This window comes from Stenella coeruleoalba (assembly GCF_951394435.1).
Source record: "Stenella coeruleoalba genome assembly, chromosome: 18".
Taxonomy (NCBI): domain Eukaryota; kingdom Metazoa; phylum Chordata; class Mammalia; order Artiodactyla; family Delphinidae; genus Stenella; species Stenella coeruleoalba.
Genome location: NC_137164.1, coordinates 46,150,271 through 46,177,140, shown reverse-complemented (window position 1 = coordinate 46,177,140; position 26,870 = coordinate 46,150,271). Strand labels below are relative to the sequence as shown.

At 38.9% G+C, this 26,870-nt stretch overlaps 1 protein-coding gene across 1 annotated transcript in view; it reads right to left on the bottom strand.

Annotated features, from left to right (window-relative positions):
* Positions 1–17,723: 17,723 nt before the first annotated feature.
* The window catches only part of PIBF1 (progesterone immunomodulatory binding factor 1), a 212,324-nt gene continuing 203,177 nt past the window's right edge, over positions 17,724–26,870 (bottom strand). The window contains exon 18 of the mRNA XM_079903403.1: positions 17,724–17,937. Coding sequence (XP_079759529.1) covers positions 17,887–17,937 — 51 coding nt within the window. The 3' untranslated portion in view covers positions 17,724–17,886. The remainder of the gene's footprint in view (positions 17,938–26,870) is intronic.

Below are 26,870 nucleotides of genomic sequence, written 5' to 3'. Positions count from 1 at the left end.
AATTGCTGCTATAATTAGGAAAAAAAACCACACCCCAAATGACTGGGAATGTGCTAACTCAGTGTGGTTTAAACCTCAGAGACATTTCCCCTCCTATACAGGTGTGATGGGCTCTATTCATGGTTTTAAAATGATAAGTTTAAATGTTAACACGATATTGCAAAAAATGCTCTCAGGTTGGAAGGTGGAAGCTGGTGGGCGCAAGGTATAAGTGCTTCAGGGTCGTTAGCCTTCTGGCCAGAGGAGGAGAAAATTCCATTTTGGGATTGAATACAAAGTAAGACAGCAAATGCAGTCTATGGAAAGTTTCCCCTCTTTGAGCAGGCCCTGCTTGGCTCACAAGCTTTGCCCCATACCGTTTCATAAAATATGCAACTTTCAAGCCACCTCCACGTAAGGAGATTTCACTCTGCTGTTGAGACATTCTTCCTCATATCTAACTAAATCACCCGATCTGCAGTTTAGCAATCCCATTTCCTCACATCTTCAGCAACATCTAACCTTCCATATTGACATCTATTTTCTTACAACAAAAATAACTAAGCTGAATACCACAAAATTACAATAGGAAGGCTTTTTAAAAAAAGATATTTTCTACTCTCTTACTCTGAGTGGATTGTTTAATTGGTTTCAAATTTAAAAACAAGATTTAGGAATCAATCATTGCTTAAGTTGCGGATTCCCAAGTGGTGCTTCCAAGTGTAAAGTCTGGGGAAAACAGACTTCAGAGCTGCCGGCTGGATTATGGTTAACAGGTTAGCAAGTATAACTCAGTTAAGGCTTTACCTCCTTCTGTGCTTAATAGGAAAACTAGGACATTTTTAAGATTTCAATCTTATTCTTCAATAAGATAACTCTTTTCACCTATGTGAACATGAATGAAAACACTAATAATTATAGCTTTTTGCTGCTTGGCGTAAAATAATCTTTCTACTGTAATTAGATTTGAAGGGGAACTAGAAAAGACCTTCAATAAAATGCTGTCGTGAATTCCCTCCAAAACGGCTTGCCTGTAATTAAGGTGCATTTACAGATCTGATATTCCTTAAAAGAAGCATTAACATTACAAAGACCAATTATTCATGGTCAAACAAAGGAGATTCAGATTCTCTGATCAAAGCAGTAATCTCTTTTACAGTTGTTATTTTTGAAGTATCTTCAAACAGAACAAACACACATTGACTATGTAAACAGGTATAGCTGTGGGCTAATTTGCTGTTTTCAGGATCCCATCGTTTTCCCACATGGCTCAAACTTAGTATGGTCTACCCCGTTTCCATTTCCAGCCCCAACTGCTGATGCTGAGGGAGGAATAAGAACTTTTCAAAAGGGGGAAAATTCCAAATATCAGTTTTAGTATTTAAACAGTCATAATGTAAAGGTCATCGACCATTTTTAACATAACCTGGTCCATTTTCCAAAGTTGCTTGTTTTCGGAAACGTCAGCAAGCTTTTTAAATGATCACAGGCAGAAAAACAAAGACATGAGTCAAGTGAAAGAGTGCTGAATTGGGTTTGAGAAAAATCTGAATCTGAGTCTCGGTTTGGCCCTTCTCTTGCTGTCAGGCCTGAGCAAATTCCTTAGAAACTCTAGAACTTTTTCTGCAAATGTAAAATCGGGATAACAGATGGGAATTCCCTGGCGGTACAGTGGTCACTGCCGAGGCCCGGGTTCAATCCCTCGTGGAGGAACTGAGATCCCGCAAGATGTATGGGCGCAGCCAAAAAAAAAAAAAGAAAAGAAAAGAAAAAAAAGGGATAGCAGCACATCCCTAAACTAGGAGGTTTAGGAGGTTGTGAAGGCCAGGTTCAACCTCAGTACATGAGGGAGCACGGTCAAATAAGAGGTATGTTCATATAAATAAAAATATGTTTTTAAACCTCATTGTACCCCCGGAGAAACATCCTTGGAGTGCCAAGGAGTAGAAACGACGAAAAAAGAAAAACTACTTTAACACCTATAACAGCTTGTGTCAAAAGTGATTAGGGAAACTCTAGCTCTGTGGCTCACGAATGTTAAATGGGTTTCTTTTCTAAAGGGCTCCTCAGAAAGCTTTGAATCTCCAAGAGAATCTCAGTAGAATGAAACTTATGTCAAACATTTGACAGAACTGCTTTAGCCTGAGGCTACTGCAGTGCTCCTTTGAAAACACTTTGAGGATTGTTGCCTTCTGATACATTATTGATTTGATTGGGTAGGAAACACTTAGATGCTCAAGCAAATCTACTTTTTAGTCTATACCATTTGGTACAAATGAACAATTAATGGCAGCAGAGTGTCCTGACATGATTTACAGCATAAAGAGTTTGCAAAAATGTGCCACTTATTTACTTATTAATTTTTTTGACTCAATATATCTAACAGCTCTACCACTTATAACTTGAGTGACTTTAGGTAAGTTTCCAAATCTCTCCAACTCTCAGCATTCTCATCTGTGAAACAGAGATAATATTTGCTGGGTAAGTTGTGGCCAAAATCAAATAAACGTAATTTGTACACTGAGCTTAATAAATGGTGGATTTAATTTTCTCATTCATTCAGAAATGTCTAGGTCAAAAGAGTGACCTTTTCTAGGTCACATAGCAACTCAGTGACATTGTTAGAAAGGGACCAGAATTTTGGAAACTACTATTGTTTGAATTCACCCCTATCAAAATTCTAGAATAGATTACTAAAGGGAAAATTTGTAAGAAGAAAAGGAATAACCACTAGGGACCAATATTATTCCAATACAAACAAGCTGGGCTAAACTAAGACAAACATTTTTCCCCCAGTGGTGCTATTAGATTAGTAGCCAGGGGGGATGCCAGAGGCATGAAAAAAAAAATCTTAAGTTGTTCTTGTGGATAAGATGGTTATAGGTAAATTAGCCTACAATCTAGCAAGGTTTATTTATACTATTTGTAAAAACTGTACCCAGAGAGTGATTGATTTCAATGTAGAAGAAAACGTTCAGCATTTATCACAGGGGTCTCTCTCAAATAAAATTTTCATCAATGACCTGGAGGAAGACATGAGAGTTATACAAGATGCAAACTGGGAAGAAAAAGCTAATATGTTGGTTGGCAAAAATCAGGAATCTTAAGGGTTCCAGTAAGCCTGGGACTAAATTCCAGCTCTCTCACTTATACAAATCCTGTGACTTAACTGCTTTGAATCTGTTTCCTCATCTCAGAAATGCAGATAATAACTACTGCATGGAATTGGGAGAAGTACATAACATAAAGGGCCATCCAAAGAGGTGTTCTATGCAGATCTTGGCACATATAATTAGGTCAAGAAGTACTGGTGCTAGTATTAGTTGTAGTAATGATACTAATACCAAAAAAGGTTATGCAGAAAAAGTTGTAGGGGTTTTAACTGACTACAGGTTCAATATTAAATAGTCTGAGGGGCTTCCCTGGTGGTGCAGTGGTTAAGAATCCGCCTGCCAATGCAGGGGACACAGGTTTGAGCCCTGATCCAGGAAGATCCCACATGCCGAGGAGCAGCTAAACCCATGCACCACAACGACTGAACCCGCGTGCCACAACTACTGAAGCCTGCGCGCCTTCAGCCCATGCTCCGCAGCAAGAGAAGCCACCGCAATGAGAAGCCTGCACACTGCAACGAGGAGTAGCCCCCGCTCGCTGCAACTAGAGAAAGCCCGTGTGCAGCAATGAAGACCCAACACAGCCAAAAATCAATCAATCAATCAACCAATCAATAAATTAAAAAAGCAGTCAGATGAGGCTGACAATTATTTTGGTGAGTAGTTCTAGAAGCCCCTTTTTAGAGACACATGGGCAAACTAGAATGCGTTTATGTAAGAGTGGCAAAATGGTGGACAGTTGAGAAATCAAATCACATGAAAAGCAAATGACTTTGTGACATGCATTGGGTAAATCCTTTTAAAAAACACAACAAAACTACTTTATTGAGGTATGATTAACATACAAAAAGCTGTGTATATTTAATGTATACAACTTGATGAGTTTGTAGGGTAAATTCCTTTTAAACATATCAGTTCCTTTAAGCCTCTCTATAACTCATTAGGAAGGTGTAATTATTCCAGTTTTAAAGATGAGGAACTAAGACACAGAGAGGTTAAGTGATCACACACCTACTGAGAGGTGATGAAATATGAAACTGGAATATGCACGTGGAAAATGGATTACATTTATTCATTGTTGTTCCAAGGGTAAATTAATGTGGATGGATGGGGTCAAAGGAATATTTAACTGATGGACAGCCAACAAAATAACTGACATGTACTCTTCAAAAATATCCATGTTCTAAGAGACAAAGAAAGATTGAGGAACTATTTGAGATCAAAGGAGATTTAGGAGATACTACAACTGAATGCAATGAATGATTGGAGATTTTCCTTGGCATAAAAGGCATTATTGGGACAATTGGTGAAATCTGAATAAGGTCTTTAGATTAGATAACAGTAATGTATCAATGTTAATTTCCTGATTTTGATCATTGTCTTTTTCTTATGTAAAAGAATGTCCTTGTTCTTAGGAAATGCTCACTGAACCATTTGACAATAGAGGGAAATCATATCTTCAAAGTACTCTCAAAAGGTTTAGAACGACAACAGAAGAGAGACTAGAGAAAAGGACAAAGCAAATGTGATAAAATGTTAACGTTTGGAAAATTTGGGTAAAGGATAAAATTATTTGCAATATTCTTGCAACTTCTCTGTAAGCCTGCAATTATGTCAAAATAAAAAGTTTCAAAGAATTGAAAAACATGTAGGGCATGGGATAAAATAAAATCTAAGGGGAACTATTCTGTAGACAATTGGTAACATAGGACTGGAAGTAGAAAAGACTCCAGGGGGGTACAGAGGAAGATTTGAAAGTCATATGTGAGAACAGATGAGAGTAAATGATTCATTCCTTTCATTCACTCAGAAAGATACTTTTCATCATTTAGGACTTAAAAAAAAATACAATTGTACTAACTATTAGAACTACTGACACCTTTATTTCCAAAGTGATGAAAAAATAAATGCTCAAATAAATTAGTCTGCAGTGACTCTTTCGGGAGGAACAAGTTCTGTATGTTTGGACACCAGAAAGGTATATCAGGAAGAGAAAAGGGTAAAAAGGGTAAAAAAGACATTTTATATGTATTTATATGTATTCAAGATGAGTACACAGATCTCATTTTAAAAAAATCTTTACTATTGTGGAGATGTGAGGAGCTCAATAACTAGAATGTTTCTTCCCAGGCAGGGTCTAGATGAGGAAGACAAAAGCAATGGATAGAGATTATACCCTCTTTTTTTTTTTTGCGGTACGCGGGCCTCTCACTGTTGTGGCCTCTCCCATTGCAGAGCACAGGCTCTGGACGCGCAGGCTCAGCGGCCATGGCTCACGGGCCCAGCCGCTCCGCGGCACATGGGATCTTCCCGGCCCGGGGCACGAACCCGTATCCCCTGCATCGGTAGGCAGACTGTCAACCACTGAGCCACCAGGGAAGCCCTACCCTCTTTCTTACTAATAAATGTTATATCGGAGGACATATCAATAGTTGAAAGTGAAGGTCAAGTGGGCCTTAGTCTCCCCCCACTGACTTAGAACAAGAAAAGCAAGGCACTGGTGCCAGGGATAGAAAAGGTGGTTCCTTTGTAGAAAAAAACAAAACAAACAAAAAAACCAACCACAAAAAAAACCAGAAAGAGGAAAAACTATACAAGCCCATTTCCTTAAACAAAATGTACCAATCAGATAGTCATGAGGTGCAGAGGCAGAAGCATCTGGGAAAACTCCTCATGGAAAACATGGAGTGTGGGCGGGAAGGTGACTGCGGGATACATTTATTTCCCGCTGATACTTTTTATGCTCAAAGGAGAATGGAGGAAAACAAAACAAAACATGGGGCTCACAACTGAACATTGAGGAATGACTTTATCCAAGGGATTAGAGAGAGAAGGACATTTAGACAGGACATGGTGAGAGACACAGACTTAGAAATTCAGTAACAGGAGGTGTAGCAAGTGCCTTCGGGGACAATGGTTTCAATTTGGTGATTCGGGCAGAAACCAGATTGCAAGGTGTAAATGAGACGTTCTCCTTTTTTTTTTTTTTTTTTTCCCTTTCCTTTGTCTTTTCCTCAAATGTTCGAATTTTGCCTTGGGCCCTCTGCATTCCTCACTCCTCACTCTTCCTGGATCATCTGCTCACCCACGGATGTTAATCTAAGGTAAACAGTACAAGTATAACGGGGTTAACCTTGGAAGGGAGAAAAGCCTCTTCTTTTTTTTTTTTTTTAATTTATTAATTTATTTGTTTTTGGCTGCGTTGGGTCTTCATTGCGGTGCGCTGGCTTTCTCTAGTTGCGGCAAGCGGGGGCTACTCTTCATTGCAGTGCGCGGGCTTCTCATTGTGGTGGTTTCTCTTGTTGCGGAGCACGGACTCTAGGCACGCGGGCTTCATTAGTCGTGGTGCGCAGGCTCAGTAGTTGTGGCTCACGGGCTCTAGACCGCAGGCTCAGTAGTTGTGGCACACAGGCTTAGTTGCTCCGCGGCATGTGGGATCTTCCTGGACCAGGGCTTGAACCCGTGTCCCCTGCATTGGCAGGCGGATTCTTAACCACTGTGCCACCAGGGAAGCCCAAACCTCTTCTTTTAAGAACAGGGAAAAAAAGATGTTAAGATAGAGATGGAAAATAATCTTGTTTTTCTGGGTAACATGGGAGAAAGGGTCATCGAATTAGTTAACGTTTTTTTTTTTCTGCTCTACTGAATGCTTGTTTCACCCCAGAATGATATGTTGAATTGTATTCCCCAATGTGCTGGTATTTGGAGGTGGGGAGGGGGGGTCCTTGGGAGGTGATTAGGTCACGAGGGTGGAACCTTCATGAATTGGGTTAGTGCCTTTATAAGAGACCCCAAGAGCTCCCAAACTTCTTCTTTGTACAGCAACAAGATACAGCTGCCCATGAACCAGGAAATGGGCCCTCACCAGACACTGAGTCTGCTGACACCTTGATCTTGGACTTCCTAGCTTCCAGAATTGAGAAATAAATTTCTGGTCTTTGTAAGCCATCCAGTCTATGATATTTTGTTATAGTAGCCCGAATGGACTGAGACATTTTCCAGCAAAAATTCAATGTAAAAAAAAAATCAGGAAGCAAATATCATTGCTTTCTTCCTTCCTTTCTTCCTGCCATTCAACAAAATTTTGAAGGACAATTTTTCTGTACCAGGCACTGTGCTAGGTGCTGGGGGTACAGTAGTGTCAGATAAGATTTTCTGCTTTCCCGGAACGTATATTCTATTAGGAGGGACAGGCAATGAACAAATAAGAAAATAAGAATTTCAGATGTTGCTCTAAAGAAAATAAAGCAAATGGAATGTAGAGGGGCAGGTGTGTGGCCTGGGTAGTACGTGTGAGGAGGAAGGGGCTGAACCCTAAACCTTGAAATGGGAATTTAAGGAATTATGTATCTAAATATTGAATAAGTTATAAAATCCAGGTATTAAAAAAATAAATTCAAAACTATGAAGCCAAAGAAAATCATATCAACATCTGTATACTTCTGCCAAAACCATTTACTCCTGATTCTATAAAGCGAAAACAAATAAGTATCTTTTTTTTAGAAAAAACAAAACCAAAAACAATTCACTTGTCTGCATGAATATTTGCTGGAACAATCACATGCTAAATTTTATTTCACCTTTACTGAAACAAAGGTACCTAAAGAACCTGTTACTGAACACCCCACATGCACAAACATGTTGTGATTATATTTGACCATATAATTAATTTTGATCAACTGGACATACACACCAGTTATTTCTACAATTAACAAATACACATATGTATTTGTGGGCATTCAGTGCCACATAAGACATGGCTATTGCCTCTGCTTGCCCACAGATTCATTGATTCAACCATCCTATATTGAGTATTCACTGTGTGCAAGGCATTATTCTAAGCTCTGAGGACACCAGGGGGAGGATATGCCCTTCCAAAGTTCTTTGTCCTCCTAAAGTTGGCCTTAGTGGCCATCGTGTTTTATCCTTTAGTTACCAAAGGTAATAGGAATTAAACAAGTGTTTTCCTTATTTGTTCTAGGTCCCTAGGGTCATAGCTTTGTTCTAGCTCCTGGTGAAAGTATTTTAAATAGATAGATATGTTTAGAAGATCCCAGAAGTAAGAAAATAAAAGTGAGGTAACATTTTATAGAATAGGTGGTGTGTTCCTGGAACTGTGTTAGTAACCAGTAATGATAATGAGCCAATCTTGCTAATAATAGTAAATCAAGATGATCATACCAAAAATAAATGGAAGGAAGTGAAAGTAGAAGAGGCAGATTTATGACTCTGATTGCGGTATTACAAATAAGTGAGCAGAGTAATGAGAGAGAAGTCATCAGCAGTTTAGAATGTCTACACATATTTTAGAGCACAGTTTTGAATGTTAGTGACATTTCTGCTACATTTAACAACTTGCTTAATAAAGCAATAACAGATGGCATTCAGGGAATTACATATGCTATGAACTTTGAAGGTTTAGGGGATAGAAATTTAATTTTAGATTCTCAGTAAATGTTTTAATTGTTCTACAGCTATTAAAGAGAGGCTAAAACATGATTAGATATAGAAAACAGAGGGGGGGACTTCCTTGGTGGTGCAGTGGATAAGACTCTGTGCTCCCAATGCAGGGGGCCCGGGTTCAATCCCTGGTCAGGGAACTAGATCCCACATGCGTGTCGCAACTAAGAGTTCGCATGCCACAACTAAGGAGCCAGTGAGCTGCAACTAAGGAGCCCGCCTGCAGCAACTAGGACCCAGCTCAACCAAATAAATAAGTAAATAAATAAATATAAAAAAATAGATTAAGTAAATAACTGATATAAAGTATCAGATCAAAGAAGGTACAAAAACAAGTTCATTATTCTGATTCAGAGAACAATTTACTAATTAAAGGAAATAAAAAGGAAAGCTTTTCAAAAAAAAAAAGAAAAGCAAAGAGGGAGAGGGAGTGAGGGGGGAAAGGGAAGAGAAAGGAAGACTTAATAAGTATAGGGCCATGGAGAATTTCATAGTACCTTCCTGAAAATGATGTCATTGGAAATATACAGCAGTGGTATAAATAAATCCTATTATTTAAAGACAATGTTTATAAGGTAATTAAAGTGACTTTTGCATTTCAATTGTATTTAAATGACTTAGGTAAGATATGAGGTACAATCTCCTTTTTAAAGAGGGATGTTAAAACAGAAGTCTGAACAATGACTTCAAAATCACATGACAGTAGCAGTGATGAAATCACTAGCAGAAACAAATGAAATACAACTTGTGAAGCTGGCATGGAGCACAAAGGTATTGTGGCACATAAGGATCAAGCAGTCCTCCGGAGTGAAAATAAAATCACCAGTTTACTGGATTAGAGCAGACATGAGCACAGTCACCTAGAACGCAGGTTCATAGGCTCCCAGAAGAAGGACTAGAAAGTGACTAGAATGTAAATTACAGAGGTATAGGCAATGTGGTAATGGCAGGGTGAGGTCAGGACTGTTAATCTAAAACCTATAAAATAAAGAGTCTGGATGGCATTGCCCATTCCAGTATTGTCTAGGGCGGTGGTGTTTTTTTGTTTTTTTTGCAGTACGCGGGCCTCTCACTGTTGTGGCCTCTCCCGTTGCGGAGCACAGGCTCCGGACGCGCAGGCTCAGCGGCCATGGCTCACGGGCCCAGTCGCTCCACGGCATGTGGGATCTTCGCGGACCGGGGCACGAACCCGTGTCCCCTGCATCGGCAGGCGGACTCTCAACCACTGCGCCACCAGGGAAGCCCTAGGACAGTGGTTTTAAAGCTTTTTTAAGAACTAGAGGAGGAAGGACGCAGTATTCTCGGCAGAGGAAACAGCCGTGAAGATTCTGAGGAAAAAAGGGGCTGGAAGAGTTTAAGGAACTGCAAAAAGGCCACTGAGTTATGTAAAGAGTAGCTCAAAAGGAGCTTGAAAAGCAGGTACGGATGCACCCCGTAGGCCGTGGCAGCGTGGGGAGCTGGCTGGCACCTCAGAGCAGAGGGTGCGCATCCCTGTCCAGCGCCAGCTGGGTGGTTTGGGGGTCTTTATCCCATCTCACCGCTGAAATCTGGGTCCCATCGAATCTGGATCCTTTCTCCTGAGAGCCGGCTGGTGAACACTTACGAGCACACCCCTTGATACTGTGTAAGGGACACAATTTTTTTTTTTTTACTATAATTTAAAAGATTGTCAAAGATCTGGCGGTTTTGAGAATCAACATGCTAATTCCAGGGTGATATAGTAAAAATATTACAAAAATGTTTCACAAATATTTAGAAGTCATGGCAATCCCCCCCACCCCCTTCATGCTTGGCTTTATTTGGAAGGCAACTATAACCATAAACTAACCAAAAAGTGTTCAATGCATTTCCCTAAAATGGCAAAGCTGTTACTCAAGTTTTTGGATCAGCTTCTAACATTTCTTCTGATTTATTAGGCTTATGTTTTGATTATTTAAAAGAAGAAATTGGGCTTCCCTGGTGGCGCAGTGGTTGAGTCCGCCTGCCGATGCAGGGGACACGGGTTCGTGCCCCGGTCCGGGAAGATCCCAGATGCCACGGAGTGGCTGGGCCCGTGAGCCATGGCCGCTGAGCCTATGCGTCCGGAGCCTGTGCTCCGGGAGAGGCCACAACAGTGAGAGGCCCGCGTACCGCAAAATAAAAAAAAAAAAAAAAAAAAAGAAGAAATTGCAATTGAAACAATTTTTTTCCCTCTGTTCTTAATCCATTTAGTCCACATGCTGAGGAATTTTAGAAAATTAAAGAAAAATTGTACTTGTATTATAGCTTTTTCTGTGTTTGAAACTACAGATTAGTTTTATGAAGCTGGCAGCAATAAAGGACATAACTGCTGTATTATATGCTGTGGAATTGAATAGCTTAAATCTTTAAAGCTTAAAACGTTTTTTTTCCTCGTAATACATAAGCATTTCTATTATTAGAAGAAAAGAGAACTATTTTATATTGCATCTGGGTTAAGAGGACAGTCATTTTTACTCTATTCCATCCCACTCTATTTGGAGGCAATATGTTAGATTCTAAACTGCTAAATACAGTTGAGAGCCTGTTTCATTAGGTCACAGAATTAAGTGTATTAGGTAGTGTTAGGCTTTTGAATTAGAAAGTGCCCAACTGGGCTTCCCTGGTGGCACAGTGGTTGAGAGTCCGCCTGCCGATGCAGGGGACGCGGGTTCGTGCCCCAGTCTGGGAAGATCCCACGTGCCGCGGAGTGGCTGGGCCCGTGAGACATGGCCGCTAAGCCTGAACATCCGGAGCCTGTGCTCCGCAACGGGAGAGGCCACAGCAGTGAGAGGCCCGCGTACCGCAAAAAAAAAAAAAAAAGAAAGTGCCCAACTATAAAATAAGGGGAAACCCCCCTGAAAAGTAGAAATAATGTATCAAAAGTTAGCTTCATTTAAAATAAATTTATGAAGATTTTTCTAAACTGTAGGTACTCTCTTTGAATATAAAGTAAACACAACATACGTCTAGTATAAGAACTAAAAGAACTGGCTTCTAACTGGGGCTAATAAAATATGCTTTAATCCATCTATTTAGAAGCATTTATCCTGATAATGCCAGAAGTCTTTTTTTTTTTTTAAATAAATTTATTTATTTTTGGCTGCGTTGGGTCTTCGTTGTTGTGCAGGGGCTTTCTCTAGTTTCGGTAAGTGCGGGCTACTCTTCGTTGCCATGCAAGGGCTTCTCATTGTGGTGGCTTCTCTTGTTGCGGAGCACGGGCTCTAGGCGCAAAGGCTTCAGTAGTTGTGATGCGCAGGCTCAGTAGTCGTGGCTCACAGGCTTAGTTGCTCCGTGGCATGTGGGATCTTCCCGGACCAGGGATCGAATTCGTGTTCCCTGCACTGGCAGACGGATTCTTAACCACTGCACCACCAGGGAAGTCCTCATTTAAAATTTTTCAATTAAATTTACTGAAACATGATATACTATGCTCTCAGCTTGTACCTCAATTGCAATTTGTTCCATTTTCTAAGTTCATATCTTATAATACCTTGTATAAACTGTAGATTAAGCTCTAAATAAAAAATTGTAGTGTCTAAAAAAGGAAAAAGATCATTATTCTCTGTGGAGAATGGTTTGGAGAGAGGCATGAGTAGATTTAGGAAGACTGGTTAGGAGACTGATGTAATCTAGGGAAGAGGACATGAGGATTTGAGCTAAGGTGGTGATAGAAATTCACAAACAGGAAATGAAATACAAAGTATAAAATTAAAGAAGTTGAAATCTTTAAAAAAATCTTAAATTAGAATTGGATATACTGGTAGGAACTCATGATTTTCCCCTCTCTATTTAAAAACACTTATTTCATAACTGTGTCTACTGAAAAAGCCTAGAAACATTGAGGGCCTAGAAACAATGAACATTCCCAGTGCCCAGAATGACTCATTCATTCTTCATGGTATCATTAGGCTTGGTGTATTTCTTGTTTTGCCTACAGACTGGAAGTTAGGTCTAAAGACTTCATCTGATTCAGGTTATTTATTTATTTTTTTCCAAGGATACTGCATAGGTGTTTTATTTGATTAATTTATTTACTTAATTTATTTTTGGCTGTGTTGGGTCTTCATTGCTGTGCGCGGGCTTTCTCTAGCTGCATAGAGCAGGGGCTGTTCTTCGTTGCGGTGTGCAGGCTTCTCATTGCGGTGGTTTCTCTTGCTGCGAAGCACAGCACCTAGGCGCGCGGGCTTCAGTAGTTGTGGCTTGCAGGCTCTAGAGCGCAGGCTCAGTAGTGTGGTGCACGGGCTTAGCTGCTCTGCAGCATGTGGGATCTTCCTGGACCAGGGCTCGAACCCATGTGTCCTGCATTGGCAGGCAGATTCTTAACCAATGAGCCACCAGGGAAGCCCTAGGTGTTGTTTTATACTTCACGTTACATCACATCAAGAGTCACATAAATCAACATAATCTAAGGTTGATTAGAGCATTTTGGTGGTTACGACCTGATATAAAGTTCTGCGATATCCTCTAACTGCTTTAGCATTCATTGGTGATTGATGCCTGAATCATTTCATCAGGGGTTACTAAATGGTGATTTCCTAACTCTTACCTTTCTTTTTTAAAACATCTTAATTGAGGTACAACTGACATACAATAAACTGTACATTTAAAAAAGTAGAATTTGATAAGCATTTTTATACATATACACCCCCATGAAACCATCACCATAATCAAGATAGTGAACATATCCATCACCCCAAGATTTATTTTGCCCTTTTATATATTTGGAAATTTTCATAATCGAAAGTTTAAAAAAAGGGAACTATTTAAGAGATAGATCATCTGAAGCTTGAGGCCTAATGAGAAAAGGGTCTGGAATGACTCATAGGTTTGTAATACAAGCCATTGAATAGCCACTGATATGAGCCATTTATTGAAACTGGGAACACTGGAGAAGAAACTTGGTGTATTCAGTTTTGCACATGTTAAGTTTAAGGTTACAATGAGACATTCAAGTAGAGATGTCAAGTAGTCAGGTCCTATATTAAAAGGTAACAGTTTGGACTAGGGATATAAACTTGGGAATGTTGGCATATAGTAACTGAAGCCAGGGAGCAGAAATTATCAAGAGAATAAGTACAGAACAGAACAAAGACTCAAGGGGGAAAAGACACTTTGAAAAACTCTAATGTTTTATGATCAGCTAGAAGAGGAGCAAGGGGGAAAATGAGAGTACAGTATTGCAGAAGCCAAGGGAAAATAAGGCAAGAACACATCATTTGTGCTTATCCCAGTAAGTGGCATTCTGTATAATAGTTTTACTTTTCGCTCATAACTGATACATTACGATTTATAACCAGTAAGTGTGGGCATACTCCTGAAAGATGTGTCATCTTTAGTTCATTAACAGAATTAAGTTTCTGAGTCCTGTAAGGCTGAGAACTAGACCATGGGCTCTGTAAATCAACGAAAGTAAACATTACCTTGGAGGACTCTAGATAGCTGTTTGGCTGGCGAGTTTTGCCTGGTGACCTCCAAGCCTCAGGAAGTCTTTCTTTGAAGCATTTACAGTACTAATTACTTTTTTAAAGGAGTAATATTTAAGACAAACTCTTTTGTTTTGTCTATCATTAGTCTCTCAGGATCGTAAAATAAAAGGGAAACTGGCTCATTAACAACTTCAACCTCCCCTAAAGGTGGGAATCTGGCCTTAAACTTCCTGGTGATTATCCAACCACTGCCTGTACAACATAGTGACTCTGGGTCACCGTGTGATAGGATGAGAGAAAGGGGAAAAGGGGAGTTGTTTAATGAGTATAGAGTTCCAGATTTGAAAGATGAAAAAGTCTGAGAGACCTGTTGTACAACAATGTGAATAAACTCAACATATTGAACCCTACACTTAAAAATGAGTAGATGGTAAAGTCTATGTTATGTGTTTTTTACCACAATTAAAAAAAAAAAGTAAGCAGGGCTTCCCTGGTGGCGCAGTGGTTGAGAGTCCGCCTGCCGATGCAGGGGACTCGGGTTCGTGCCCCGGTCCGGGAAGATCCCACATGCCGCGGAGCGGTAGGCCCGTGAGCCACGGCCGCTGAGCCTGCGCGTCTGGAGCCTGTGCTCTGCAAAGGGAGAGGCCTGCGTACCGCAAAAAACAAAAACAAAAACAAAAAAAAACAAATAAAAAAGTAAGCAGAGGGACTTTGCTGGTAGCACAGTGGTTAAGATTCTGTGCTCCTCATGCAGGGGGCCCGGGTTCGATCCCTGGTCAGGAACTAGATCCCACACGCATGCCACAAATAAGGAGCCCGCCTGCCGCAACTAAGACCCAGCGTGACTAAATAAAAATAAATAAATATTAAAAAAAAAAAGAGGGCTTCCCTGGCGACACAGGGGTTAAGAATCCACCTGCCAATGCAGGGGATACGGGTTCAAGCCCTGGTTCGGGAAAATCCCACATGCCGCAGAGCAACTAAGCCCGTGAGACACAACTACTGAGACTGCCCTCTAGAGCCCGAGAGCCACAAATACTGAAGCCCGTGCGCCTAGAGCCCATGCTCTGCAGCAAGAGAACCCACTGCAATGAGAAGCCCGTGCACCGCAACGAAGAGTAGACCCCGCTCGCCATAACTAGAGAAAGCCCACGCACAGCAACAAAGACCCAACACAGCCAAAAATAAATAAACAAATAAATTTATTTTAAAAAATTAGAAAGAGAAAATGAAGGTCTGGAAATTTAAAGAAAAGGCAAGGGTTGTAGTGGTATTAAGAACTGAGCTAGACACTATGGAGAACAGTATGCAGGTTCCTTAAAAAACTAAAAATAGAATTACTGTAAGACCCAGGAATCCTACTACTGGGCATATACCCAGAGAAAACCATAATTCAAAAAGACACATGCACCCCAATGTTCATTGCAGCACTATTTACAACAGCCAGGTCATGAAAGCAACCTAAATGCCCATCGGTAGATGAATGGATAAAGAAGATGTGGTACATATATACAATGGAATATTACTCAGCCATAAAAAGGAACGAAATTGGGTCATTTGTAGAGGCATGGATGGATCTAGAGACTGTCATACAGAGTGAAGTAAGTCAGAAAGAGAAAAACAAATATCATATATTAACGCATATATGTGGAACCTAGAAAAATGGTACAGATGAACCACTTTGCAGGGCAGAAATAGAGACACAGATGTAGAGAACAAACGTATGGACACCAAGGGGGGAAAGCAGCGGCGGGGGGTGGTGCTGTGATGAATTGGGAGATTGGGATTGACATGTATACACTGATGTGTATAAAATGGATGACTAATAAGAACCTGCTGTATAAAAAATTAAAATAAAATTCAAAAAAACCCCCCCAAACAAAAATGAGCTAGAATAGATTCTGTGATACTAAAAAGCAAAAAAAAACCCATTGATTTTTAATATATTAAAAAAGTTACATCACTGTATCTCATCTGTGCCCAAATTCATCAAATAAACATTTAGAGCTTAAATTCAAGGCACAGTGCTAAATACTGAGGACCAAAAAAAGCTTAAGAAATAGTTCTTGCCTTCAAGGAAATGGACAAGTAAGCAATTATTATAAAATATGGTAAGCAGAATTAGAGATATAGAGTACAGAGTACATAAATTACTATGGTAGAACAGATAGAACTTTCTGGAAGGAATGGCATCTGAATTAGAAAATTCACAAATGTCATCTAAAAAGATTTCATACCACAGTCTAATCCTGAGCTTTATTAATGGTAGGATATGATAGAAAGAACTACGTTTTTTTAAAGGAGTAATTCATATCTAGAAAGGAAAGGAAAGGAAGAGGGGAAAAAAATAGGGATTTGGAGGGAGGAAGACTTCCTCAATTTCCTCATCACTGCATTTTCTATTTTTAAAATTAGCTCCAAATTTTCCTGCTTCTGTGCCTTTGTCCACACCATAACTTTAACTTGGATAATCAATCAGTATTCCTTTATATTAAAATATGTACATATAACAAACAGCGTTGACTGAACTAAACTATAAAATGCTTTTCGATTAATAACTAGAGGTGAAAATAAAACAGACATTCTCTTCTAGCATTTTGGAAAGAAACAAATTACGCTACAAATTTAGTTTTAATGAATTATAAGCGCATCTGGATTTAGGATGCGTGCCTGAGAAAGGCCGTTTTCACAAATCTTTGTTGCAGAAAGTCGTATTTTAGATGTATCCAAACGAAATAAAAGGGAAGGATGAGATTAGGGTTTTTAGGCCAACAGTAGATTTACAAGTGCATATTATTATCAGAGGCTTTTTCTGTTCTCTCACACTCAACTAATAGCCTATGATACTGTAAACTTTCAAAGAACACAGTGATTAGATAGATTCTTTTTTCATATCTACCAGGATAATCAGTGATTTGCGCATCAGTGGTGCTTCACTAGGAGGCGGGGGTGATGTGCGACCCTGAGGGACAGAGAGGGTTCTGACTGTCACAACTCGGGCTGGGGGTGCGGGTGCTACTGTCATCTAGTGGTAGAGGCCAGAGATGCTGACAAACATCCCACAAGGCAAAGAACTGCCCCACTCCTGTCCTGAATAAAGAATTGTCCAGCCTCTATGTCAACAGTGGTTGAGAAAATCTGATACATGAAAATATACTTCTTTCTTTTTCTTTTCTTTCTCTTCCACCCCTCTTCTTTCTTTTAAATTGTAACTCTTGAATGACAAATGGAGCATATTTTATGCCAAGAAAAAGAGAAAATGCTACTGATTTTTTCTTACAGACTAGATATTTGGTCCATACTGCATCTGTTTTGACCAAAGTAACAAGACAGTTTCCACCAAATTTTTACTTGACCAATGGAATAACGGACTTTGTACCAGATTGTATTGGTTAATAATAATATGAAATATAAGAAAAAACAGAGCCCAAAGAAAGAATCAGCAATTCATATCCACTTACATGATATCTGACCACCATTATTGGGCATATAAAATGCCTTCTAGTAGACTTCACAGATGACTATTAATTTAAAAATTGTAAGGTGTCTTGGTATTTGTGTTATGACATTTAAATTCAAAATTTATATAGTTAGAAAAATACTCACCAATATAACTAATCAAAATATTTATAAGCCACATATTTAAAATGCCTTAAAGAATTACGAAAGCTTCAATATTTAAATCATAGTAGAGTATACAATATTTATTTTGTAACAAAATAGATAAAACCAAATATTTGCACTTTATGTAGTTTGATTATTATGATAATTTGTTAATTTAACATTCAGTTAAAATAAACTTTAAATTAGCTATTTAAAAAATGTCAAGTACGTGATTAAGATAAATTTTGTTCATCAGAAAAAGACCTTCAGGAGTAAATAATGATAGAGCAAATCTGTCCAAAACACTACGTCTTCATTTTTTGTGTCTTAGACCACTCAGGTGCTTCTTTTTTGGTCTGTAAAAAAAAAAGGAAAAAAAAAAAAAAAGAAGAAGAAGAAAAGAAAATTATGTAAAATGCTTATAAGGAGGAGAAGAGAAACAATTCAAATAACTAAGTACCTATATACATTGGGGATTTTTATGTAAAATTATAGTAAATAATTGCTTTTTGTAATTCAGAAAGAGACTTAAGGGCAAAGATTTTGTCTTTTGTCAGAAATAATCTCCCACCTGGTATGTCGATTAAAATAAATACACAGCTGTGTTTTCTGGCTTAAATCCGATATTTAATATATTCTACAGAGGCGAATATTTTATGAATTGATTCTATTTTCAAATAAAATTATAAAAAAATCAAGGGCACAGCTTCTTTTTAGTTGTCTTATCTATCTACATACAGATACTCATTCACTCAATAGATATTTAGTAAAGAATTTCTAGATCCAAATCATTGTGCTTTGGGTATTCTGCATTGCTAAGTATTTACCAGAGTACTTCTTGGGTTTACTGCTCAATCATTTCAATGTAAAAGAGCCTGGCTATACAGAGTAGTAACAAAAGAGCAGGGAAGGTGGTCTGTGATAGAGCACTTAGAACTCCCTATATAAGATACTGATGCCAATCAAAACATCTTATTTTATATAATATAATAAATCAAACATGCAATTACTCCTTTCCCACTTATATCTCCTTAAAACTATGAAGAACCACATTCCTAAATATATATACATTGGCATATAGATAAGTAAGATAAGTTATGACAATTTTATCTTTTTCATATGCCATAGCTGATGCACAAAATGTTAGAAGTGACATCAATGGTCAGCTCCTCTTGCCCTTAGCCATGCCCTTGGGCAGCTTCAATTACCACCAAATATACCAGTAGACCCTCCACCTCCTTCCTCCAGCCACATCTGTATAACCATAGCTCTAACTTGAGCTACAAATACTTTTACATGATGCCTAAAGGCAAGTAAAATTCAGTATGTCAAAATGAACTCCCCCAATCGCCATATTCTCTGTCTTGGTGAATGGTACCATATTTTGTTCAGTCATCTAAAACAGAAATGACTAATTCCTCTTCATCTTAGATTTCTCCTTTTTTTTTTCCACTTGCTACGTTCATTCTAAACAGTCCCTAACATTTGTAGAAATATCTTTTAAACTCCTTATTCTGCTTCTATCTTGACCCCAAAAGGTTTACCTTGGGCCCTCATCATTTCTGGGCTTCACTCCCGCAAGAATTTCCTAATTCTGATTTGGCTTTTTCTTCTATTATGTTCATCACCCACAATCCCTCCAAGCTTATCTTTCTAAAATGCAAATCTGCATTAAAACACTTTAGTAGTTTTTCTTTAATAGAAAGTCCAAAGTTATTAGTATTAAAGGTGAAAGAAGCTTCCAGGGTAAAATAAGGAAATCATAGGGAAAAGCCAGGTGCTGTCTTCCAAGAGAATTCAAAGGTGACAGGGCCTAACCAAATCCAAAAGAAACCAGAGTACAAACCAGAATGCTAGCTGATCTGCCAGGGGAGGGGTAAGTTCCATTTTGAGAAACTGTGATCTTCACTAGGTCATAATGTAAACTGGTTTTCTTAACTGTGGCTCGTGGACAAAAAAATATGAAAGCAACTTCTACAGATCCAAGCAAAAGGCACAGGATTTGTATATCTGCATTTTCTCAATCAACTGATACTAAAAGTTCTTTTACTACTATGTATGTATGTATGTATAGTAGAAGGTAAATAAAACTTTTGATATTAAAAGGGAATCTTAAGACTCATAAAGGACAGTACAAGCATTTTAATGGTAGACTGTCCTTCCTGACTACTTCAGTCTGTGTCTGGTCCATTGCAGACCATCCGCCCTCCATCCCCTCCTCCCAGTAACTTCTTTCTTCAGATGTATTAATGAAGTAGCTTTGCCACAGTCGAGTGTACCTCTGTCCTAGGGATTAACTGCTTTCTCACTTCATAAATTGACTTTTCAGTTTTTTGGTCATAGCCATTTAAAATTAGTTTCACAGCTTCTCCCATAGGTCTAATGTATATTCCTTATTCCTAGGTTATTTGGGGGGAACTTCACTATCATTGTCATGTCCAAGCTACATTTAATTTAGAAGATAGGGCCCTGTAGGATCTGGTCCAGGCCTACTTCTCTAACCCTATCTCTTGACACTCTACTACATGAACTAAATTACTTGTTGTTGAGATTAGTTTTATAGTAATTTATTGAACACCTACTATGTACCAGGTCTTTGTGTTAGGTTGTACAGCTATAAAAATGAGTAAGACCCTATGACAGAGCCTGGTGGTTGCCTAGATTACATCTATTTTCCCCCTTTCAATAACAGAACTCTGATGTCATTATGAGAGTAATGGGCTCATCCAGTGAAAAACTACATTTATCAGCCTCCCTTGCTGCTAGGTGTGGACGAGTGACTAAATTCTGACCAATGGAATACAAATAGAAGATGTTGGGTAGAACTTATAGAAAAATGCCTTTAGAATAGGAGATGGTATTTCCCCCCATTTCCTCTTGCTTCCTGCTTGGAATGCAGATGTGATGGCTTAGGCTACAGCAGCTATATTGTGATTCTGAGGACAGAGGCCACACACCAAGGATGGTTTGAAGAGAAAGGCAGAAGAAACCTAGGTCCTTGATGACTTCAAAGGGCCACATACTAGCCCTGAAAAGCTTATCTTCAGGCTTTTATCTGAGAATCAGAACAATCTACTTAAGTCACTGAACTAGCAGTGGAACGTAATTCCTAGACACTGACTCTAATCCTTAAGTAAGTTATAGCATTTGTTTCATGTTGTATTTTCTGCACACAGGAAAAGTGTCTGGCATGCAGTAGGTGCTCAATGACATGCTTCTTTTGTTGTTGATTTTTTTTTTTTTTTTTTTTGTAGCTGGAGCACAGTACAGAATAATGGGTTAAAGTACAGGCTCTGGAATAAAACAGGCTCCAGCCATTTATTTGTAAACTCGGGCAAGTTGATGACCAGTTACTTCACAATAATATGAGGAGAATAAAAAATAACGGTGATGGATATTCTGGGTACCCTCAGACCTGCTGTGCCTCAGGATGCTGTCAGTGGTGGCTTATGGTTTCTGATTAGGTTCAGTTAATGAGCTGCAAAGTGGGCTTGTAGGTCAGAGGAGAAACAAGTTGGGATATCTATTCTTCAGCTCCTTCTTTGCCTGGCCATAGTTTGGTAGTAGTAAATTCTTCTATGGAAGACCAAAGTTTCCTACGAAGGTTCTAATTCCTCTCCTTGCCCCTTGAGACCTAGGAGTGTTTATAACTTTGCATAGTTACTAAGCCTAAAATGTTCATTATCGCCTGTTGGTTTCTACCTCCTTGTTTCTCCTATAGAGGTGTTTCTCACTCCCTCCAATTTATCCCTCCATCTGCCTCGTCTTTCTCCTCCACCACCACCTTTGCTACCTTCTTAATTTCTGTCTGAATTGATATCAAAGTCTGTTGGCTCTTTCTTTCCATTCCTCTAGTTCATCTTTCACTGTTGCTGTCCAGGTCTGAAAATACAAACATGACCCTCACAGTATTTTTTACTTGCTTCCTATTTGGTATTTATCACACATGTTATATGACACACGGTTTCCATGATCAGACTCTGAGGCACTCTAGGGCAGGGGCCCTGGGCATGGAATAAGGCTTGAATAAATGAATAGCTTCAAAAGAATGTGCCACAGACTCAAAAGACAATTCCATAAGAGGTACTGCAAAATGCTTTGAGATATAGCGTGGAAGAACCTTGAGGATGTTACGCTAAGTGAAATAAGCCAGTCACAAAAAGACAAATATGGTATGATGCCACCTATGAGGTATACAAAACAGTCAATTTCATAGCAATTCAAAGTAGAGTGGTGGGTTGCCAGGGGCTACAGAGGTGGGGGTGGGGAAGAAGGGAGGCATTGCTCGATGGATACAGAGTTCCAGTTTGCAAGATGAAAAAGTTCTGAAGACCTGTCTCACAACAATATGAATACACTTAATACTACTAAACTGTACACTTAAAAATGGGTAAAATGGTAAACTGTATATGTTTTTTATCACAATAAAAAACAAACAAAAATACCAAGAGCTTTTTAAAAAAATGTTTTGAAAAAATGCAGCAATACTGAAAAAGTGTATTGTTTCCAATGTGAGCTACCTGAACTTCGCTGTTAAAGAAAGTTACATATTTTATTAGATATTTTACATTCTAAAATAGAAAAAACAAAGAGAGTAGTAGGACCTCATTTCCTACATATTTAATAGCAAAGCAAGTTTCCATCGGAATCTATTTTTACCTGGGTATACTGCCATTTAAAATTTCCTTAGTTTTAAGATAATGATGAGATCTTGCAAAATTCAGCTGCTCAAAAACCTTGAGCATTTGGTTTTACTTCTTTCGGGCCTTTATTTAAGCGCCGTCTTCGCAGAGACGCCATCCCTCCCTATTCTTCACCCATCGACTGCCCTGTTTTATTTTTTCTCCATAGCATTTGTCATTTTTTCACTTTCTCTACAATTTATTTTTTGGTTTGTTTGTTGCTTTACAGTCTAATCTCCAAAAAAGAATGTAAGTTTCGTGGAGGCAGGAAGTTTTATGCCTTTATTGCCTCTAACAGTGCTTGGCACAAAGGAGGTGCTCAATAAACATTTCGTTTTTTTGTTTTTTTGGTGGCCATGCCATGCGGCTTGCAGGATCTTAGTTCCCCAACTAGGGATTGAACCTAGCACACCACAGTGAAAGTGCCAAGTCCTAACCACTGGACTGCCAGGGAACTCCCAATAAACTTACGCGGGCCTCTCACTGCTGTGGCCTCTCCCGTTGCGGAGCACAGGCTCCGGACGCGCAGGCTCAGCGGCCATGGCTCACGGGCCCAGCCGCTCCGCGGCATGTGGGATCTTCCCAGACGGGGGCACAATCCCGCGTCCCCTGCATCGGCAGGCAGATTCTCAACCACTGTGCCACCAGGGAAGCCCCCCGATAAACTTTTTAAATGAATGAATGAATGTTGTTTGGGTTTACTATTACAGATGCCTCTCAGTTCAATTTAAATCTGGACATAAAGCCTCATGAGAGTCTATATTCAAGAGTTGCCCCTATGTAATGTGAAAGAAAACGTCACTACAGTAATGTAATAATATGGCTCCAACTAATCAGGTAACACTGCCCTTTATAAGCATAGTGGGCAGTATTTATGATTCTAAGTAACACTGCAACTATTGAGTGGAAAGGAAAATAAGCAATAAGATATGAAAATAGCATATTCTGTTGTATGAACTCAAGATATGTTCAATCTTTCTATTGGTAAAGTTCTGTTCTCAGTCACATTACGGTCTGAAACTCAGGTTACCTGCAAGTACATTAGGATAGAATAGGCCAACTTCTCATCTACATCAGTATCTATGTCTAAACACTACCAAAATTCAAACAAATTTCATGGAGATAATAATGATTCTGGAAAGTTGATTTCTGATTCTCGTGAGACATACGTTCTTCATTTCTAGATATTTTGTCAGTAAGGTACTATCCATTAGTGACGGCCTGAAGTTCCAGCCACTGGAAGTTTCTAAGCCTTTACAACTCCTGATTAGTACTGAGCAACTAGCATTAAGATAGAGCACAGAATGGCAAACTATGATCCATGGTCTGTTTTTGTATGGATTGCCTGCTAAGAATGGATTTAACATTTTTAAAGAAAGGTAAAACCAAACAGAATATGCATTAAGATGGTATGTGCCTCATAAAGCCTAGAATATTTACTGTCTTGCCCTTTAAGGAAAAATTTGCCATCTCCTGATAGATGACTGTTAAATAAAGTGGGCACAAAAATTCAGATTAACAGTTAACTGCTTTTTATTTTGGTAATTCCACTTCTTTACCTATTTAAACAGTAGTGTTTCTTTTATGTTACTATCTTAAAGTTATTTACCCTTTCTACCCATAAGATGGTGCTTTGGGTAACAAATTTTGTTGTGCCTATTTAGTTTTTTTTTGGCCACGCTGTATGGCATGTGGGATCTTAGCTCCCCGACCAGGGGGTCGAACCCATGCCCACTGTATTGGGAGCGTGGAGTCTTAACCACTGGACCAACAAGGAAGTCCCATGTCTATGCAGTTATTAACAGAGTTAATATTTTAACTGAAGAGGGCCCTATTTTCTGACTATTTCACACTTCTGTTTTTTTTTTTTTTTGAATTTAAGACTTTCATAGGTTCCATGGTATGAAACCCTTTTCATAATATATTTTTCACACACACACACACACACACACACACACACACACACACACACACACACACACATATATGACGTGATGTTAGACATACAAATTACTTAAAAGTGAGCGTTTATATTGGGAACATTGCTTTAATTTTTATGTGCTGGTTTAGATTAATTATATTTGTAATTGTATAAAGAAACAGCACAAATTAGTGGTGTTAACAGGCCCTGAAGTAAATTGTATTCCAGATGTAGGAAAGAGCTCAGAGGGCTGTGATAAAAACAAATGACAGGATTAACTGTAAAGCAACCAGAAGTAATTTACTGTTCCAGTGTGATTTGGGAGATAAATAACTGATAAGATGGGTACTTTTGTGTCATCCATAAGCAGGCAACTAAAACACTAATCTATAACTTGGGGATTATAACATATTGAGAAAGAATGCTGACTGATAAATGCAGACATAATAAGCCTGGTGGATTATTCCTGGAATCTAGAAAAAGAGCTAGAAATTAAGAATCTATTAGTGTTCAACCAGCGCCACTTCTCTAAAGAAATACTATGTCTAGTAGATATAATTACTTGTTTTAAAAAAAAAACGATATAAGCTAGGAATTGAGGAAATAAATATTTATGATTCCTCAGAGGCAGGGCCCAACTAAAATGTGTCTAAGAGAGCTGACCCAGCTTTCCTACCAACAAAGTGACAAAAAGAGAAACTGCCCCAGATCATTCAGCCCTCACGGCTCTACTTCCACGCTCACAAAAAAATTCCTTATTTCTAATTTAGCTTAGAGCTATATTACACCGGGAAGAGGCTGCAATTAGTATTCCTGAGACTCGAAATTGAAAAATTATTTTTAAAAATGTAAATGTACATAGCTAGCTATCTTGAGGTCTGAGCATGTTCTGGTCAGATAAATCTAGATTCAGCATGAAAAAGTGAGAACAGGGACTTCCTTGGTGGTCCAGTGGTTAAGAATCTGCCTTCCAATGTAGGGGATGTGGGTTTGATCCCTGGTCGGGGAACTAAGATTCCACATGCCGTGGGGCAACTAAACCTGCGTGCTCTGGAGCCCGCGCGCCACAACTAGAGAGAAGCCCGGGCGTTGCAACGAAGATCCCGCGTGTCGCAACTAAGACCCGATGCAGCCAAATAAATAAATAAATATTCAAAAAAAAAAAAAAAAAAAAAGAAGAAGAAAAGAGAAAGTGAGACCAGAGCTTCAAAACAAATGTGACAAAGCATTAGAGGTATGAAGAGCAATTGCTTCCCTCAGCTCCTAGACATGGCTGGAGCCCCTTCAATCTACCAGCAAAGTTCATTTACCCGGCGTGCCATACAAATGCTATACTTTTCTATGTGTGTTATAATGTGAAAAATGTGGGGTGGCAGAGTTAGGACGTGCTCTGTGGTAATGCTATCCCAGGGCGGCACCCTGTGTCTTAAGACATCCAGTGAGTTGTATTCATTATATTAAGTATATTACAAATAACTGCTAAATTCCATTTTAATGAAGCTATAAACTTTTCTTTATGAATAATGAGAAACACTGCTTTTTATAACCTATCAATTTAAATTTAAAATTTTTTTTGGTAAAGTACACATAACATAAAATTTACCATCTTAACCATTTCTAAGTGTACAGTTCAGTGGCATAGGGTATGTTCACATTGCTATGCTACCATCACCACCATCCATCCACAGAAGTCTTTTCATCTTGTATAATTGAAAATCTGCACACATTAGACAATAACTCCTCATTCCCCCTGGTCCCTGGTAACCACCATCCTAATTCCCGCCTCTTTGAATTTGACTACTCCAGGTATATCCTATCCACTGTATTTTCCTTTTCTCCTAAGGAAAAGTGTTCAGTGGTGAAATGACTGAAGTCAGGCATAAGAATGTAGTAAGAGAGGAATGAAGTCTAGATTATTAAACATCCTAGTTTTGAATAATGAAAAGGAACACAAATTAGAAAATGTTTTGTGAATATTATACTCTTTGCCCTTGGAATTTCTCACTCTTTAACCCTTATTGTCCTTGTCAAATCAAGGTCAACCTCAAATACTTTCTTTTCCTGGAGTCCATCAACATCACATTCTCTCTTCTGTCTTTGAATTTCCATAGCAGTTTATATTTCCTTTAAAGTAGTTTGTATTTCCTTCCAAGACCATGGTCTTGGAAGTTGCTGCTTTCACTCTCCCTGGAGTTTATTTAGTTCAACACTAAAGTTCCCCACACAGTTTAGAGTTTTAATGGCTAAGAAGATAACTAAACTGGGGAGGCAAATAACTGTTGTTGTTTTTTTTTAATGCTGTGTTACCAGATATTTATTGAGTACCTGCTTTGATCATGTGCTATGTAAGGCAATGGGAACACAGTTTCTATCCTCAAAGCACTTACATTCTGTGGTTCAATTTAGTCTTTGTTGGTGCATCGAATGCCTGAAAAACAATTCTCCCACATCTGTGATTTCAACAGTCAGAGCTTTTCTATAAAATACACCTTTTGGGGTTTTCTTATGTAAATATCACATGAGCACTGCAAAATGTTCACATGATTATACAAATATGTAAAGAAAAATGTCTCAAGCTTTTATTTCTCCCCTTCCTCCTCTGTAACATAACACAGCTCTACGTTCACCCCACTGCCCATTTAACAGGGGCTTTGTGTGTCTTCCTCATATTTTCAGTGCACATATA